General features: G+C 32.7%; 1 protein-coding gene across 2 annotated transcripts in view; it reads right to left on the bottom strand.

The window, feature by feature from the left end:
* AP3B1 (adaptor related protein complex 3 subunit beta 1) overlaps positions 1–16,697 on the bottom strand; it is a 225,457-nt gene that overhangs the window by 105,192 nt on the left and 103,568 nt on the right. For both annotated transcript variants that reach the window (XM_069491985.1, XM_069491986.1), the window contains exons 15-17: positions 14,614–14,790; positions 2,122–2,308; positions 988–1,118 (exon numbers count right to left, since the gene is read on the bottom strand). In XM_069491985.1, the coding sequence (XP_069348086.1) occupies positions 988–1,118; positions 2,122–2,308; positions 14,614–14,790 (495 nt within the window). The remainder of the gene's footprint in view (positions 1–987; positions 1,119–2,121; positions 2,309–14,613; positions 14,791–16,697) is intronic.

The following is a 16,697-nucleotide window of genomic DNA, read 5'->3' on the forward strand; positions in this document are numbered from 1 at the left end:
CAGAGGATTTGAGGACCACAATTCTATTGTATACAGAAAAAAACAAAAGCAAGGAAAGCTAACTCACTTTCCCACAGGAATTAGTGGTAAAGAACTTGGTTATCTGAATTCTAGTTCAATGTATCTTTTCTACCAGAAAAGTATCCAGAATAGAATTCTTAATTGCTCTTTTTTATTAATTCTACTTTAAAAAGTATATTCCACATAACCAAGCTTGAACTTCTGGCCTCAAACAATCCTCCCCACCCCCACCTCCCAAAGTGCTGGCCTCACATAGTCAATCTCTAAATACAATCAGAAGTCCCCTCTCCTTACTTTTTTTGTTTATATAAGAAACAGATAATATCAGAAAAGAATGTTAATTCTTTTATCCTAATGGCGAGCATTTTTCAAAAATCTAGAAAAAGTGTATTTATAGAGCAAATTTTTAAAATATTAAAGCAACATATTCGCTCTAATTGTGACCTTGTCAAAGGACATTTTTGGTACACAATGCTCCCCATTTATATTTAGGCTTCATTTAAAACAGGTTCACCAGAAATCCAGAAGAACACTTTGTGTGGTTTTTCTGGAAGAGAACAGCAAAATATATATATATATATATATATATATATATATATATTTAGAAAAATAATGACAGGAAGCTTCGAATCTCTAAACAAAGTAGAAAAAGCTCAATCCAATGAAACTAAATACGTTAGAAATGGAATCTACACAGCTACAGATGCAATTGCGCTAACGTGGGTGGCACTAATGCAGAGAATTCAATTCTCTATTTCCTTGAAGAAAAGGAACAGTACAAGCACAATGACATAGGAATGCTATATTTAGCTCCTATAAAGGCACGGTATATCTAACACATTACATTTAGAAATACTAGAACAATCTTCAATTTTCAACTCTCCTAAAAAGCTTTTATATAAAGCAACAGTTAGCCTAGAATCTTCCACTGTTTGAACAAAATTAATTTCAGAAAGGTCAACTTACCAATTCTATTACTTCTACATTTCGAACTGATGGGTCGGGCGCCACCTCTGGCCAATTAGATAATTCCAGGTACCCAGTAGCTTTAGCGTTGAGAGTATGAGATAAGGTGCCAAGCTGGAAATGATCTCTATCTATTAAAAACAGAGGAAAATATAAAATAAACAATATAAGCTGTATATAACAGAGAACAGTCATAATCAGAGCTCAAGGTAATTGGCATATTATCTCAAATGTCAAGGAATAAATATAAACTAGGAAGCTCTTCATAGGTCAAAAAACTGATTTCAGCCCATAGATTACAATAATCTCCCCCATAATGGTCAATAAAAAAGCTAATCAGTCAGTGTGTTTAGAGGTGTTGCTCTGAAATGTAGCTTCTCTAAAAATTACTTTACTGTGAATATTAAGAATGACAGCACAGTTAAACAATCCATATACATGTCTTGGCACAAACACATCCAGAATTTTAATAGTTTTTCTACAAAACTGAATTGCTTTTTATTGCTTTACAACAATTAAATAAGAAACAATACAAAAACCAAGGTATGTAATCATTTGATTCCAAGTTTATGGCTATTTGTTAATAAAATACTTAATTTTATAATTATTATATTTAATTTTATTATAATTAATAAAATACTTAATTAGTTCTTTTAATAAGCTGGGAAAAATAAGTCAACTTCCCTCTTTGAAAAAGAAACCAATAAAAAGGGATATTTTTATGAAATAATTCCTCCTAGAAATGTTGATATTAATGTACATAAAATATGTAATTAATAATACCTCACTATTAAAATGACTTATATTCCTTATAAAATCAATCTACTTAAAATTTAAATAAACACCATGCCTACAAGAAGAACAAAGCTTTCATCTACTGCTTAAACTGTTTATTAAGAATAAAAACAAAATCAAAATTATTTAGGTAAATAAGGTCTATAAAAATATAAACTTTAATATAAAACTTGCTCTGGAGAACAGATGAATCAGTAGAAAACATATTGTTCTTATATATGCTAATCATTTATCTTACTAATACCTAAGAGATAAATTTTAAACACATTAGAAATGGGCAGATACTTCCATAATTTTTTAGATAACACATATTTTACAGTTGTAGTCTGGTAAAAATACCTTTAAAAGGAGACTCAAGCAATGGGGCAGGTTTTTGTGCTAGGAATATTTTTTTGGCATATTTACTTAAAGCTCCACTCTTTTCATTCGGAACAATAAGCTGCCTAATAAATCTTGTACGGTCTCTGATGTCGTAGTTTTGATCATACTTGCCGAGATTTAATATGTACTGGGTAAGCAATTTTGTCTGTTGGAAAAAAACAGAACAAGATGAGAATACAGTTATTTATGATTATTGATAACTCTGGATAAACATATTTAAAGAGATAATAAAAATGAATGGTTATGTCAAACAAATGTTGTTCCGTAGGGAATATGCATTTCTAATGCTGCAAATGGAATTTTGAAGCCAAAGCACATGTCCTCTTCTGTACTGGGGAGGTGAATGCTGAGTACTGAGAAGCAGCCATGTGCTAGATTATTAAACTGCTGAAGTGGAAAGAAAGGCATCATTAAAAAAATAATCATATATGGCAAACCCGCTGAAGGGTCTACGTGAGAATAATGAATGTGGAAATACAACTAAAAACATGGCACTCAAAACTTAATCGGAAAAATATGCAGGACATCAAAACATCAGAGAGTATTAGGGGGCTGGCAAACTGCTTCTCCTGAGGTGTGTTTTATGAAGAGATACTGTCCCTGGCATAAGCAGTGTCTGCACTCTGACTGCACTCAGTTACTTTACCCTGAATTATGACCCATTAAAGCAGACACATGAATCACTGAACTGGATTACTGCAAATTATTTGCAGTGCATTTAGCTGTTACTTTTTCATAAAAGCAAGCTGCTGATGCCCTCTAAAAACTAGGATAAAAGACTTCTTCCATTTTTTTCCCCCATGCTGCTTATAGCCTCTAGTAATATTGGTCATTTATTTATTTATGTAACGGAACAACTTATTAGGGTAGCTTTTATACCGTAATAAGACTTCCTAAGTCAATTTTTGAATGTACTACATTAACACATATTGAGATAATTTTAACAATAATTAAACCAAAATTCAAATGTTAACAAAACAGGTTTGTATTTTAAAACTACAGTTCTTTTATTTAAAAAGCATAGTTTTTAAATTAGAAAACTACACACGTACAATTGTAACTACAAGCCAAATAGGATTCATAATACATGGAAAAAATAAACTGAGGAACAGTAAATCATTTACATTAGATTAGAACATTTTATACACATTAGAAAACAGATAAAAAATAAAAATCAATCAGGTTTAAGCAGAGCTAAAGGCAATTCTAGAACAATAAGTCAAAGTACAGGAATGGTGTGGTAAACTCTTTTACAATAGTAATTGGTTAAGATAATTGATTTGGATAGAAAGCAACCTTCTTTCAGTAGCAAGATACTTAAAAAGCATTAACCTAGTTTTATTAAAGTAGAATTATAAAAAATACAAGTGAAAATGTTAATAGAGCTATTCTGAATTTGGGAACCAACAATTGCTCTTCACTAATTGCTAGACCACGCAACTACAGATAAGAAAAAATTCTATAATTCATTTTTTAAAGACAATTAGCAAAATATTCACGCAGTAAGTACTACAACTCAAAACCAGCTTAAAGGGAAAAGTGGTACACTCAACTGTGTAATTAACTTGCTGGGAATAACTGGGAAACTCACTTAACCATTAGTTTTTTCAAATGTAGAGTGAGAATTTACAATTAGGTTAACTTTAAAGTCTATTTGAGTGTCGAGATTTATAATCTACAACTAAAATAGATCATAGAAAGTAAGTCTCCTAATTGCAATGATTTATTTTGAGCTAGCAGAGTGATACATTTTGCTTATATTTCCTCTCCCCAAAATTAATTTTAGAAAATTAAACTTTTTCAATGTACTAATAATTTTGAGAGTGAGAGGGTATCTAAAGTAACCAAAATTATATGATTTTAAAATATATATTAACTATAAAATTTATTATCTTGGTAAGCTTATAAAATAGTTCTATTAAAATGTATTTTCAAAAATAAAATTCTTTCTAAAATATATAAGCATATCTGTGTACAATGATACATTAAAAACACAAGCAGAATAATTATTCACTGCATTTTTATATGGTCCTAATATTTTTTAAGTTTAAAAAAATAAAACTGTTTACAATCTTTTTAAAATTAAATCCGATGATTAGTAATTATGAAATTATTGACATTTTCAACTTATTATTCTTTGTAGACAATAATATTCTAATGGAGAAAATGCCCCCGCCCTTTTTTTTTTTTTTTTTTTAAAGACACAGGGTCTTCCTCTGTTGCCCAGGCTGGAGTGCAGTGGTACAGTCATAGCTCCCCACTGCCTGGAACTCCTGGGCTCAACTGATCCTCTTGCCTCAGCCACCTGAGCAGCTGGGACCACAGGTGTGTACCACAACTCTCAGCTAATTTTTAAATTTTTTTTTGTAAAGACAGGGTCTTTCTATGTTGCTTATGCTGGTCTTGAACTCCTGGCCTCTAGAGATCCTCCCTCCTTGGCCTCCCAAAGTGCTAGGATTATAGGCATAAGCCACCACACCCAGCTCAAAATATCCTCTTTACTGTATTTCTTAACCACCTGGTAAGTGCAGAAAAAATTCTGTTGAATGAAGGATATTCTCAATTCTTTTTTTAAGTTGAAATCTATAAATAATTCAAATCCAAATATTTAACTTCTCTACTCCTAGTCAATGAACGTTCTTTTGATAATTATTTTGAGACAAAACTTTCAAATAATTACTTATCATTTTTTAAATATTTCACCAAATTTAGATACCATAAAACCAACTGCCTTAATTTCATTTCATTCTAATATAAAATATAAACTTATCTAATTAAACATGAAAGCTCCATCAAAAGAGTCTTCAAAATAGATGAGATAGTACAAATCACAGAACTTCCCAATTAAATCTTGAGCTCTCACCATTTAATTTGTTCAGTTCTTCCCTTGTTTTTAAGGGATAAATTTCAAAGTCTTCCTGTTTGCAAGATTTGTTTCCAAGAATTTTTATTTGCTAAAATGTTCAAAAAACTGAAGGTTTTTGGCATTCTGCTGATGACACTTTAAAGATTTCCAAATGATTTCTTAACCAAAACTTCATATACAGAAGACTAAGCTATCAATTTAAAAAACTTAAGCCAATATAAGACACTTAGGTTAATTTATAAAGTGGTTCTTCACAAAATTATATTTCTAAAATCCTGTTGGTAATATGCAGCAAAGGGAATAAGTTGCACACTGTCATGCTGAAGTAGTCTTTTCACATCAGCTTCATCACAAGAATTTTGTAGTACAGTTAAATGTATATATCAATATCAGCAAATCTGACCACTACAGTTTTATTTCAACTGACTGACCAAGCAGAGTTTGTGTACATGCACTGCAACCAATTCCCAAAACACTTCTGTTCCATAGTTTTCTTAATTTAATAAGAACATTGATATTATCCATGACAATATCCTTTCAGCAAAATCAAATAATTTTATCTTCAATGTTGGGCCTTTTAATTTACAACAGCATTTACAGAATTTTTGACAGAATAAACTTCCAAAAGCTATACTTTGTTCCCATTTACAGCACTGACAGAGAACAAACATAAAAATACTTTGAGTGAAAAAAGTCTACTATTGGAATTAATTGAATTTTCTATTTGAAAACCTGCAGTGTGTGGCCTTTTTTCTACTAATGGAGCCAACACATTAACAGCTACTGTTTCAATTTTCATATGTGCAAGAGCATCCTTGGAATAAAAAGTGAAAAACTAATTTTTAAAAAGTCATTTTATCTAAATTAGATCATTTTTCATATAGTCATATAAACATCTTCCATACCCATATGTGTTAAAGTATCATCCTGAGGCATAATCTTCTTAAAAATAACTTCTAACTTTTTAAATAGATGTTGATCCTTTTTTACCAGATTTGTTATCTTCTGATGTTGTGTGGCCAGTGAATGATATCACTACAACTCTCATGGTGAATGGTAAATGTCAGCAAACATTTTGTGCATGTTAAGTACTGAATGGAAATTTAACACTTCATTCTTCATTAAATACACATTTCTATTAAAAAATGTAGTGCTGATGAGTTTATAACAAAATAAAAAAAGAGCTGCCAAGTAATAAAATAAATTTTAGATTTACACTATGCAATTTGACCACTCTCTTTAATGATCTATAGCAGGACTGTTTAGTTGTTACCTCCTGCACATATTTCACCTATAACCAAGCTCTAACTTCCCATTTTTCCCTGACTCCTTTCACTGGCAGTCTGGAGCTTCATGCATCTCACAGACCATGGCACCACTTGCTGGTACATCAAGTAGCTGCCAAATGAAACACTGTTAAGTATTCATCTCACCACCACCAGAAAGTGAAAGACAGCTTTCCCCACCTGCTTTGTCAGAGTGTACTTCATTTTATAGCACACACCCTGCATGCTGGTCTAAAAGGGAGAAGTTAGTTAAGTTACATCCAGAATGGGTTGGAAAATGACAGTCTTTCAGATTTAAAATATCTCACATATTAAAATGAAATCTCTGTTCATTGCACTTGTGTCTTACATGCCACTAAACAGAACCATGGCAGAAGCTAGAAGTTCAAAGTGGAGGTCTACAAATTTACTCTGTCTTATATTAATGTAACTATTAATAATATTACTTCATTAAAAATTAAAAATTTGGGACAAATCCTAAACTAGATGAGACACTTAGATAACAGGCATAATTAGATCTGTCGAGGGCAACTGTTATGAAGAAAATAGACAATGTTTAAGTAAATAATCATGACATTTGAGTATCACCAGAGGCTCAATCCAAAACCAGATGGAACATTAAATAGTACTTTAAAATTTGTTTTATTCATAAATTACACAAGATAAGCAAATAGAATATACTATCATTAACAGAAATATTCAATATTGTATATACATATATTTATTAAATTTTGATTTCAGATTAATTTTCCTGCTTAGATTCCTAATCAGATTACTGGTACCAACTAATGACTAATGCTATCCAGACACTATTTACAGCAATTACATTCTCTTCAGATTGACTCTAAGTTACTGTGACATGGAAAATGAATTTTGGGAGTGCTTTATAAAAATTAAGAAGTTCATTATTTAAAAGACTTCTCAAAATATGGGTATCATGTTTTTACCTAAATTCTCTAACAAGTAATAAACTAGTAAAAATGTTAAACAGTAGCTTTCTTCTGACAGTTTATGAGTCAGTACAAAATAATTTAAAAAGGTCTCCTAAAACATAGCCCTAGTATCAGCTTTCAAATACTATTGGTTTCAGGAATACAAACAGTACACAGAATTCTGCATTCAGCATAGTAAAGATTAATATTGGTCCCACATAGTTATTTTTAAAAAGAATGATATTGACAAATATGTTTGGTAAATGAAGCTACACAGAATTCTTAACCTACATCAGAGGCAAATGTAAGCAGTATTAGTGTCCCATCTAATCAGTTTCTTAATTTTATGACTAAATAGGATTCTTTATGTGACTTGGATTGGATTCTGAATTTAACAAGTATCTACTTCTGTCAACTAGAGAAGTTTTCTGTAAGGTCTTCCTTTCTATGTTATATATACTTGAGTTTTTCAATACCAAGAAAATATATCCAAAAAAGGGGAGAGCTGTCACTGCGTAGTGCCCAAGCCTCCTTTTGCTAAATCATGTTAACTGAGCTGAGGGGATTTTCCCAGCTCCTTCTGTCCAAAGACCTGAATCACAGGGCAAGACAGAATTCAGGAGGAATCTCCAAAACATCGTGTGATATACAAATTTCTCATTAAGAATCAAAAAGAACTCAATGAAGCACTTTCTTTTTTAATATTAATAGCAGAAAAGTAGAAATTTAACAGTCCCCCAGAATGAGACGGCAATTAAATGAACTATATCTATATATACACCAATATTTCAAAAACATATTAAGTGAAAAAAGTTCTGAAAGTGTACATAAAGTAGAATACCTACTTATATAAAAATTTCAAAACCCACAAAATAGTATATATCACTTATGGATATGTACTCATATAATAAAACCATAAAACACGCATGATTAAATGAAACAAACCAACAATACAGCAATAGTTACCAGTGGAAAAGGAAGGAAAGTGTGAACAAGAGCTTGAGGTTTTAGTTCTATATCTTACATTCCTTTTAAAAAAAATACTATGGCAAATGTTAAATATCAACTTAATCCTAGCAGTAGATATATACACATTTGTGCTATTAGGTACTTTGCCATAGGTTTGCAATATTTTATAATTGAAAATGAAGACATGAGCTAAGAAAAACATTAACTTACAGTACTTAACACTACAATATCATTTGAAAGATACACTATTAAGAAAGTTTAAAAACAAAAGCATCCTTTATTCATTAACTTTTTAATTGTTATTAATCAGTTTAATCAAATCTAAGTTTTTTCCCTCAAACTTCAACAGAGTATTTCAATGAAGTCATGCTAAATCTTTAAACTATGTCTTAAGAGCTCTTTCAGCAATTTCAACTGGTTTCAAAGTTCTTCAACTTTTTTACGTTCTACAACAATGAAATTACTCCCCTGCGAGAATATTCTAACAGTATTTACTCTTGACATTTACATCTATTTTTTTCTTCATAAACTTCTCAAAAGAGGGATTTCAGCATTCTTTCTTACTAGGATAAACCCAAAGGAGTATTTTTCCTCATAAGAATAGAGATTCTCAGCACCTAGACTAGTTCCTTTACTGTAAATAATCACATTCCTTAAGAAAAATCTAGTAGCTGCAAACTACGGTTACCAAAGAAGCAGGGTTACTAAAATCAACTAAGCACTTTTATGTGCCAGGAAATCTAAGCATTTTACATGGACTGTCTCATGTAATCTTCATAATAACTTTGTGAGGTAGGTATGGTCAGTTCTGCTCCAATGCTTGTTTTGAAAATGTGCATTTGTTCCAACTCAGCTGGTGTATTAGGGAACAATTTGGGCATGACGTGAATTTTGTACATGATTTCTTCTGCAACAAACATAGGTGAAGGCAGAAAAATGCACCCAGCTGAACTGGGCTGTGCAGAAATGCACAAAACATACACACCTCAAACATCTACCTCAGATGTTAACATCTGCAAGTGTTATGGGCCATACTCATCCACATTAAGACATACAACTTTCCATCCAATTCCCGATTAATCCTCCTACCACTTCACTCACAAAAACTACCTTTTCATAACAAGCAAAGCTCACGTCTGTCTCAAAATAGAGTTGTATTCATTTCAGTATTTATGTATTTGTTAAACGTTCAACATGCGTAAAACTGTGTTCCTATTTTTATTAGGTTCCCTTTTAAAAAATTTCACCAATATAGTTTTTGAGTGTTGTGACTCTAGTTCCATTTTCACAATAATCCTTATGGTTTTTAGTGTGCCCTTTTGTATAATACGATTTTTAGGAACACATGTTGCATTACAGCAAAACTGACTATATAATGCCCACTTTGTAGATGAGGAAACTAAGTCATGGACAGGTTATATAATCTGTCCAAAATCATATAGTTAGTAAGTGGCACGGCAAGATGCGAAGCCAGACAGTCTAACTTTAGAACCTGGACTCTCAATCATTACCTGCTTCCTAGTAATTGATATCAAATAGTTCTATGGTAGTCACCACACACAGTTAATTGAAAACTGTTTTCCAAAGACAAACTCCACCTCAAAGAGCCCAGAGTTAGAAAATTTCAGCTTACACAAAAGTCCACCTAAAAAATCTTTAATATAATGGAACAGAGATTAACAACAAAAAAACCCAATATGGCTGGGTGAGGTGGCTCACGCCTGTAATCCTAGCACTCTGGGAGGCCGAGGTGGGCGGATCGTTTGAGCTCAGGAGTTCGAGACCGGCCTGAGCAAGAGCGAGACCCCATCTCTACTAAAAATAGAAAGAAACTATATGGACAGCTAAAATATATATATATATATAGAAAAAATTAGCCAGGCATGGTGGCGCATGCCTGTAGTCCCAGCTACTCGGGAGGCTGAGACAGGAGGATCCCTTGAGCTCGGGAGTTTGAGGTTGCCGTGAGCTAGGTTGACGCCACGGCACTCACTCTAGCCTGGGCAACAGAGTGAGACTCTGTCTCCAAAAAAAAAAACACAAAAAAACAAAACAAAACCCAATATGAAGCAGCTTTATAATTCTATACCATGAAGGAAAAATATTTAATTTTAGAGAATATATAATATCCAAAGTAGACAAGATGTTAATTTTTCAGATACTACATTTTTCAGTTCCAGAACTTTCATTTGATTCTTTTTTAGTTTCTGTTTCCCTGTTGGTATTTTTTTTTTCTTTTTTCCAAAATATTAAGGGGGTACAAATGTTTTTGGCTACATCTACCAACTTTGTTATGCTTGAGTCAGGGTTATAAGTGTGCCCATCACCCACATAGTGTTCACTATACCCCTCAGGTAGGTTTTCACCCACCCCCTTCTCCCTGGCTTGATTTCCACTGAGTTTTACTTTCCTCCGTGCACACGTGTACTCATCGGTTAGTTTCAATTTAATAGCAAGTACATATGGTGTTTGTTTTTCCATTCTTTAGATACTCCATTTAGCATAATGGTCTCCATTTCCAACCCAATTGTTGTAAAAGGCCTTAATTCATCCTTCTTCATGGCCAAGAGTATTCCGTAGTATACACATACCACATTTTCTTAAACCACTCATGAATTGATGGGCACTTGGGTTGATTCCACATCTTTGTAATTGTGAATTGTGCTACAATAAACATTCAAGGGCAGGTGTCTTTTTGATAAAATGACTTCTTTTCCTTTGAGTAAATACCCAGTAGTGGGATTGCTGTATCAAATGGTTGGTTGACTTTTAGTTCTGTGAGGAATCTCCATACTGTTTTCCACAGAGGTAGTACTAATTTGGAGTTCTACCAACAGTGTCTAAGCATTCCCTTTTTTCTGCATCCATGCCAGTGTCTATTGTTTTTGGACTTTTTAATAAAAGCCATTCTAACTGGAGTAAGGAAAACATTTCATTGTGGTTTTAATTTGCATTTTCCTGGTAATTAATGATGTTGAACTTTTTTCATGTTATTGGCCATTTGTGTATTTCTTCTAAAAAGCTTTTATTCATGTTTTTTTGCCCACTTTTTAATGGGGCTGTTTTTCCCCTGCTGATTTGCTTTCATTCTTTGTAGAGTCTGGCAATTAGCTCTCTTTCAGATGTATAGCATGCAAATATTTTGTCCCATTCTGTAGGTTGTCTGTTTGCTCTGTTGATTATTTTCTTGGCTATGCAGAATTTTTTAAATTTAATCAAGTCCCATTTATTTACTTTTGTTCTTGCTGTGATTGCTGTTGGGTCAGCCTCCCAAGTAGCTGGGACTACAGGCGTGCACCACCACACTGAGCTAATTTCCTGCTGGCATTTCTTATCTTTTCATTCATTGTGAGTGCATTTTCCTTTATATTATTAACCATATTTATAACAGTTGCTTCAAAATGCCTGCAAATTCCATCTCAGACATCTTGGAGCTGGTTTCTGCTGATACATATTTTTTTTCCTTGAAAATTACATTTTCTTGGTCTTCATTTTTATTGAGTTTAAAAAAACATAAATTTTACCATTTTAACCACTTTTAAAGTTTAGTGGCATTAAGTATATTCACAGTATTGTACAACCACTACCACCATCCATCTCCAGAACTTTTTCACCTTCCAAACTGAAACTATAATCATTATATAAGAACTGCCTATCCTGGTTCTACTTATGCTGAGTAATTCTGAATTGTATCTTGGACATTATGAATATTATATTGTAGAGATCCTGGACATTGTTACAGTCTTTGAATGAATATTGGATTTTTGTTTGTTTTAGCAGGCAATTAACTTGGTGGGATTCAAAGTGAAAACTCTGTCACCTGAGTACACCTCAAATTTTAGTTTAGTTCTTTATTCTCAGCTGTGCTGCTCTGAATCCACTCTATACATGTGTGATTCAAAATCTAGCCAGAAAAACTTATTCACAGATTTTGAGGCTTCACCACTCTGGCTCTCTCTCCTTCCTAGAATTTTTCCGTATTTTTCCAGTGTTCATAATTTTCCTGAACTCTGTCCTCTACTTCCTCAAGCCAGGACTTTGGCTTTCCTTTTGGAGCTTCAGCTGCTGTGCATAATGTGAACTGCAGCCCATCATCAAGATAAAAGCCATAAAAATGAAGAAAATCACTCTCTGCCACTCCCTTCTTCCAAGTATCAATTCCCCTCCAAAATCTATCTTGCTTTTCTTTACTCTTCTTAGTCTTTAGACAGTTTTTTGTTTTTTTGAGAATTTCCACAGTTTTTTTTTCCCACAGGAGGTCAGTCTAGTACATACTGAAAGCAGACCTAATTTTAAAATTCTTTTAAATTCTTTTTTATATCAGGTCAAAACATTTTGAGGTAGTAAAGAAGTTTATTATTCAGTTATTCTTTAAGCATACAAATAAAATGTGCTAAATCTTACAAAAATCAACTGAGACATTCCCTATAACTAAATAGGGAACTCAATAAAAATTCTGGAAATGTTCACTGAGGTATCTAGACCACAGAGAATTCAGGTCCACAAATAAGTATTAGGACTCAATGGCAAACCAGCCCCTGAACACTATGGCCTACTCTCCTTACAGTTTAAAGATGATAAAATAAATAATAATAACAAGGAGACGAGAGGTCAGAGAAAATTTTATAAAGGATAAGACTCTTGACTAAGGGCTTATAAGGAGTGGTTTACTATACAGAACAAGGAAAAAGGAGAGCAGATGATCAGAGTCATAAAACAGGTTGGTGTTTTTTTAGGAAACTTTTAAAGGCAAGTCTGGAATGGTAGAATCTATGGTCTGAATGTTAGTATCCCTAATCACTAATGTGATGATACTGGGAAACAGAACCTGTGGAAGGCGATTAGGTCATGTGGGCAGAGTTTTTATGATGACAGCTAGTTTACCCCTTCTACCATGTGAAAACACAGTCAGAAGGCACCATCTATGAATGAGAAAGTGAGTGCTCACCAGACACCAAATCTACAGGCACCTTGATCTTGAACTACCCAGCCTCCAGAACCATGAGAAATAAATTTCAGTTGTTTATAGGCTTCCTAGTATATAGTATTTAGTTATAGCAGCCCAAATGGACTAAGATATTTGGCAATTTGAGGACATGAAGTGGTTTGTATGCTCTACTAAATAGTATGTACCTTGTCCTACAGGTGAAAGGGAAACCTTTTAAAACTTCTTAAGACTGGACTCGGTGGCTCATGCCTGTAATCCTAGCACTTTGGAGGCTCCAATGGGAGGATTGTTTGAGGCCTGGAGTTTGAGACCAGCCTGGATAACATAGCAAGACCCTGTCTCTAAAAATTTTTTGAAAATTAGCCAGGCATGGTGGCGTGTGCCTGTAGTCCCAGCTACTTGGAAGGCTATGGCAGGAGGATAACTTGAGCCCAGGAGTTTGAGGTTACAGTGAGCTATGATCATGCAACTGAAACTCCTGGGCAACTGAGTGAGACTCTATCTCTTTAAAAAAAACTATACACACACACACATAATATATACACACACACATAATACATATATAGCTTAATGATTATTAGGAAAGTAATACAAAAATAGTATGTTAATCAAGACTCAACAAAACCAAATAAAGGTTCTGTCTTTGGCCCTTTTCTATGTAGTTAATGAGTAAATAACTAATGAGTACAGTACTCTTTCTTTAGAAATTGTAGAGTATGTTCCATGCCTTTTTATCCAGTGAATTTGAAGACAACATAGTTTGCACTCATATTTTTTTTTTATGAAACCATATTATTAATAGAAGTTGTTGAGCTCAGCTTCTGAAGTGTTCTATTGTATATTTTAGAATGGCACTTCTAGATAACCACAGTAGGTTTCACCATTTCCTGGTGAAAACATTGTGTTTTTTAAAAAAAATGCCACAAATTTTCACACAGCTCATTGTTTTTTTAAAATGATTAAGTATAAACAGAGATGAATAAGGTATCCTGTAGAATTGTACTGTGTCCTTCAATACTTCTCAAAAGAGAAGACTGAGAGAATTAATAAATGAAAATTAGCATTAAAGAATGGTTTTAAGCACCATCAACTTGACAGTATTTTTTAAATTATATGGTTCATAACCCAATGGACATGAGGAGACTAAAATGATTGCTTTTACCAAAATGTGAAAACTTCAGATTTTCAATAACTCTTTGGAATTCCATTGTATCTCAATAAATCCATTATAGCACTTACCATATACTCTTTCATTTTTTTAATCTACTTTTCTCCCCTACTAGACTAGAACGTCATCTCCTTATACTATTACTAACGTAGAACCTGAAACAAATAGGCACCTAGTAATTGTTGAATGGATAGACTAATGCAGGAACAGACCTCAGCTGCTTGATCAGAGTGAAGAGGAAAGTACGTATCAAATAGGTTGACTAAGAATTAGACTCTTACCTGTTTGGAGTTGGTTAAATACAATTTTGCGCCCAGATTTAAAATCTGCAGTTTTACCAGATCATCTTCACTAGTGAAGCTTTTAGCCATCTTCCTCAAAACATCAGGGGCAATTTTCGGAACTCGTTCACAGTTCTCTCCAATTAGCCAAAGAATACTTGCTCTAGCCACAGGAACCTAATATTAGAAGCAGATTACATAGTTAGAAATAAGATAATCATACTCTCCTTAATATTAACATAGAAAAGGTTTTAAATATTATAAAGGTTTTACATCTATTAATTCATTTAATGTATATCGAGAAAGTGTTCTATATTTACAGATTTTATTTAGTTATCAAAAAATAAATACACAGAAAATCTCATTACAACTGATTTCAAAGATAATTCCTTAGAAAAGATTCAGAGACTAAAAACCATTGGTCTAGAATCTAGATTCTGTTAGAGATTGGCAAAATCTTGGACCAAATCTGGCCAATCATGACCCTGTGCTTCTGTATTGTCTGTTGCTGCTTTTGTGCTATGACGGCAGAATTGAGTAGTTACAATGAAGACCTTAAGGTCCTCAAAGCCAAAAATATTGACTAGTAATTTATAGGAAAAGTTTGCTGTCCCCTGCTCTAGAGAGAGCAACAGTTCTCACACCTCGATGCCCATAAAAATAATCTAGGGTTCTTAGTAAAAAGGCAGGTTTCTGGTTATCAACTTCAAGACAGATTCCTGGGCCACAAAAATATTATATTTTAAGAAGCATCACAAGTGATTCCTGAGGAAGTTGGTCCACAAACTACATTTGAGATGGATAACACAGAAAAAGGAATACTTCCATTGAAGTCTATGATTCCAAATCAAAACTATTCTTGCTCTCTATGTATTTGTGTATTTGTATCTACAGCACTGGAAATATACCAAACTGACAAGATCATCCAGGTCTGCTTATAAAATCATGAACCTTAGTCTACTATTTGGTCAACAAAAAAAATAAGGATAAGATAAACTTGTCCAATGTTCCATTTTGGCATTATATATTCTTAATAAAGTACATTTCAATATAATTTATTTTCCTTAAAGTCACTGCTTTGCTACAAATTGGAAAGTTTCCATCAGTACCATTAAGACCAACATTTTAGAGTATGCAAATTAGTTCTATTACCATTTGCTTATTTGTAGCCTCCCCTATTCCAAAAGGAATTTGAGAGGGTATGTAAATTAGTTTCTGTGAACATTTTCACCTGGCATAGAAAATTTGCTTTTCATAATAAATGAAAAGGCTGATAGCTATCATTAAAAGGTAGCATCACAAGAAAAGATAACACTTTTTATGAAGTCTTCTTACAATTTCTCAAATAAAATCCTAATATTTTCATAGTTTTATAGCTATACATAGTATGACTATTAAAGAAAAAAAAAGGAGAATAAGGACCTTTCCATAGCTAAAATTTTATCTGAATATCTCCCATCTCAAATTCTTTCAAAACACCCATTTTATGAAATAATATAAAAATATCAAGACATCTCTAAATTGGGTTTTTCACCAGAATCAGAATCAAAAAAGCTTTAAAATAAAAAAGTATACAATTTTGAACATTATTAATAGCATCATCTTAAAATTAGTGTTTAGCATAAGTTTAGTAAGAAGAAATCAGTATACTTATTATGTAATAAAAAAAGGTCTAAGAGCTACTACAAATCTATTCGTGCAGTGTGATAAAATTGATACTCTTACTATATACTGATTTCTGCAAAGAGGTTATTTCTAATGTTCCAAAGGTTACACTGCATTAAGACCTTACTCTCAATTTATTATTTTAAATTGGGCTAAAGAATAGTAATTGAGTGGTACATTAAATTTTCCAGTATAGAGCAATTCAAGTTGCCTGCCATAATAAAAGGTACTTCTAAATAAGAATATATGGGCAACTTCAGATTTCAGTAATGCTAGATTTATTTTTCTTAAACATTTTATTATATATTGCTAGTATAAAAATTAGAATTCAATGACATATCACAATCTATTACCCCATCTGAAGTAATTTTCTTCTGGTAACACTCTTTTGCAATTAAAAAGACAATCCCAAAAAGAAA

Source organism: Eulemur rufifrons, chromosome 17 (assembly GCF_041146395.1).
Source record: "Eulemur rufifrons isolate Redbay chromosome 17, OSU_ERuf_1, whole genome shotgun sequence".
Taxonomy (NCBI): domain Eukaryota; kingdom Metazoa; phylum Chordata; class Mammalia; order Primates; family Lemuridae; genus Eulemur; species Eulemur rufifrons.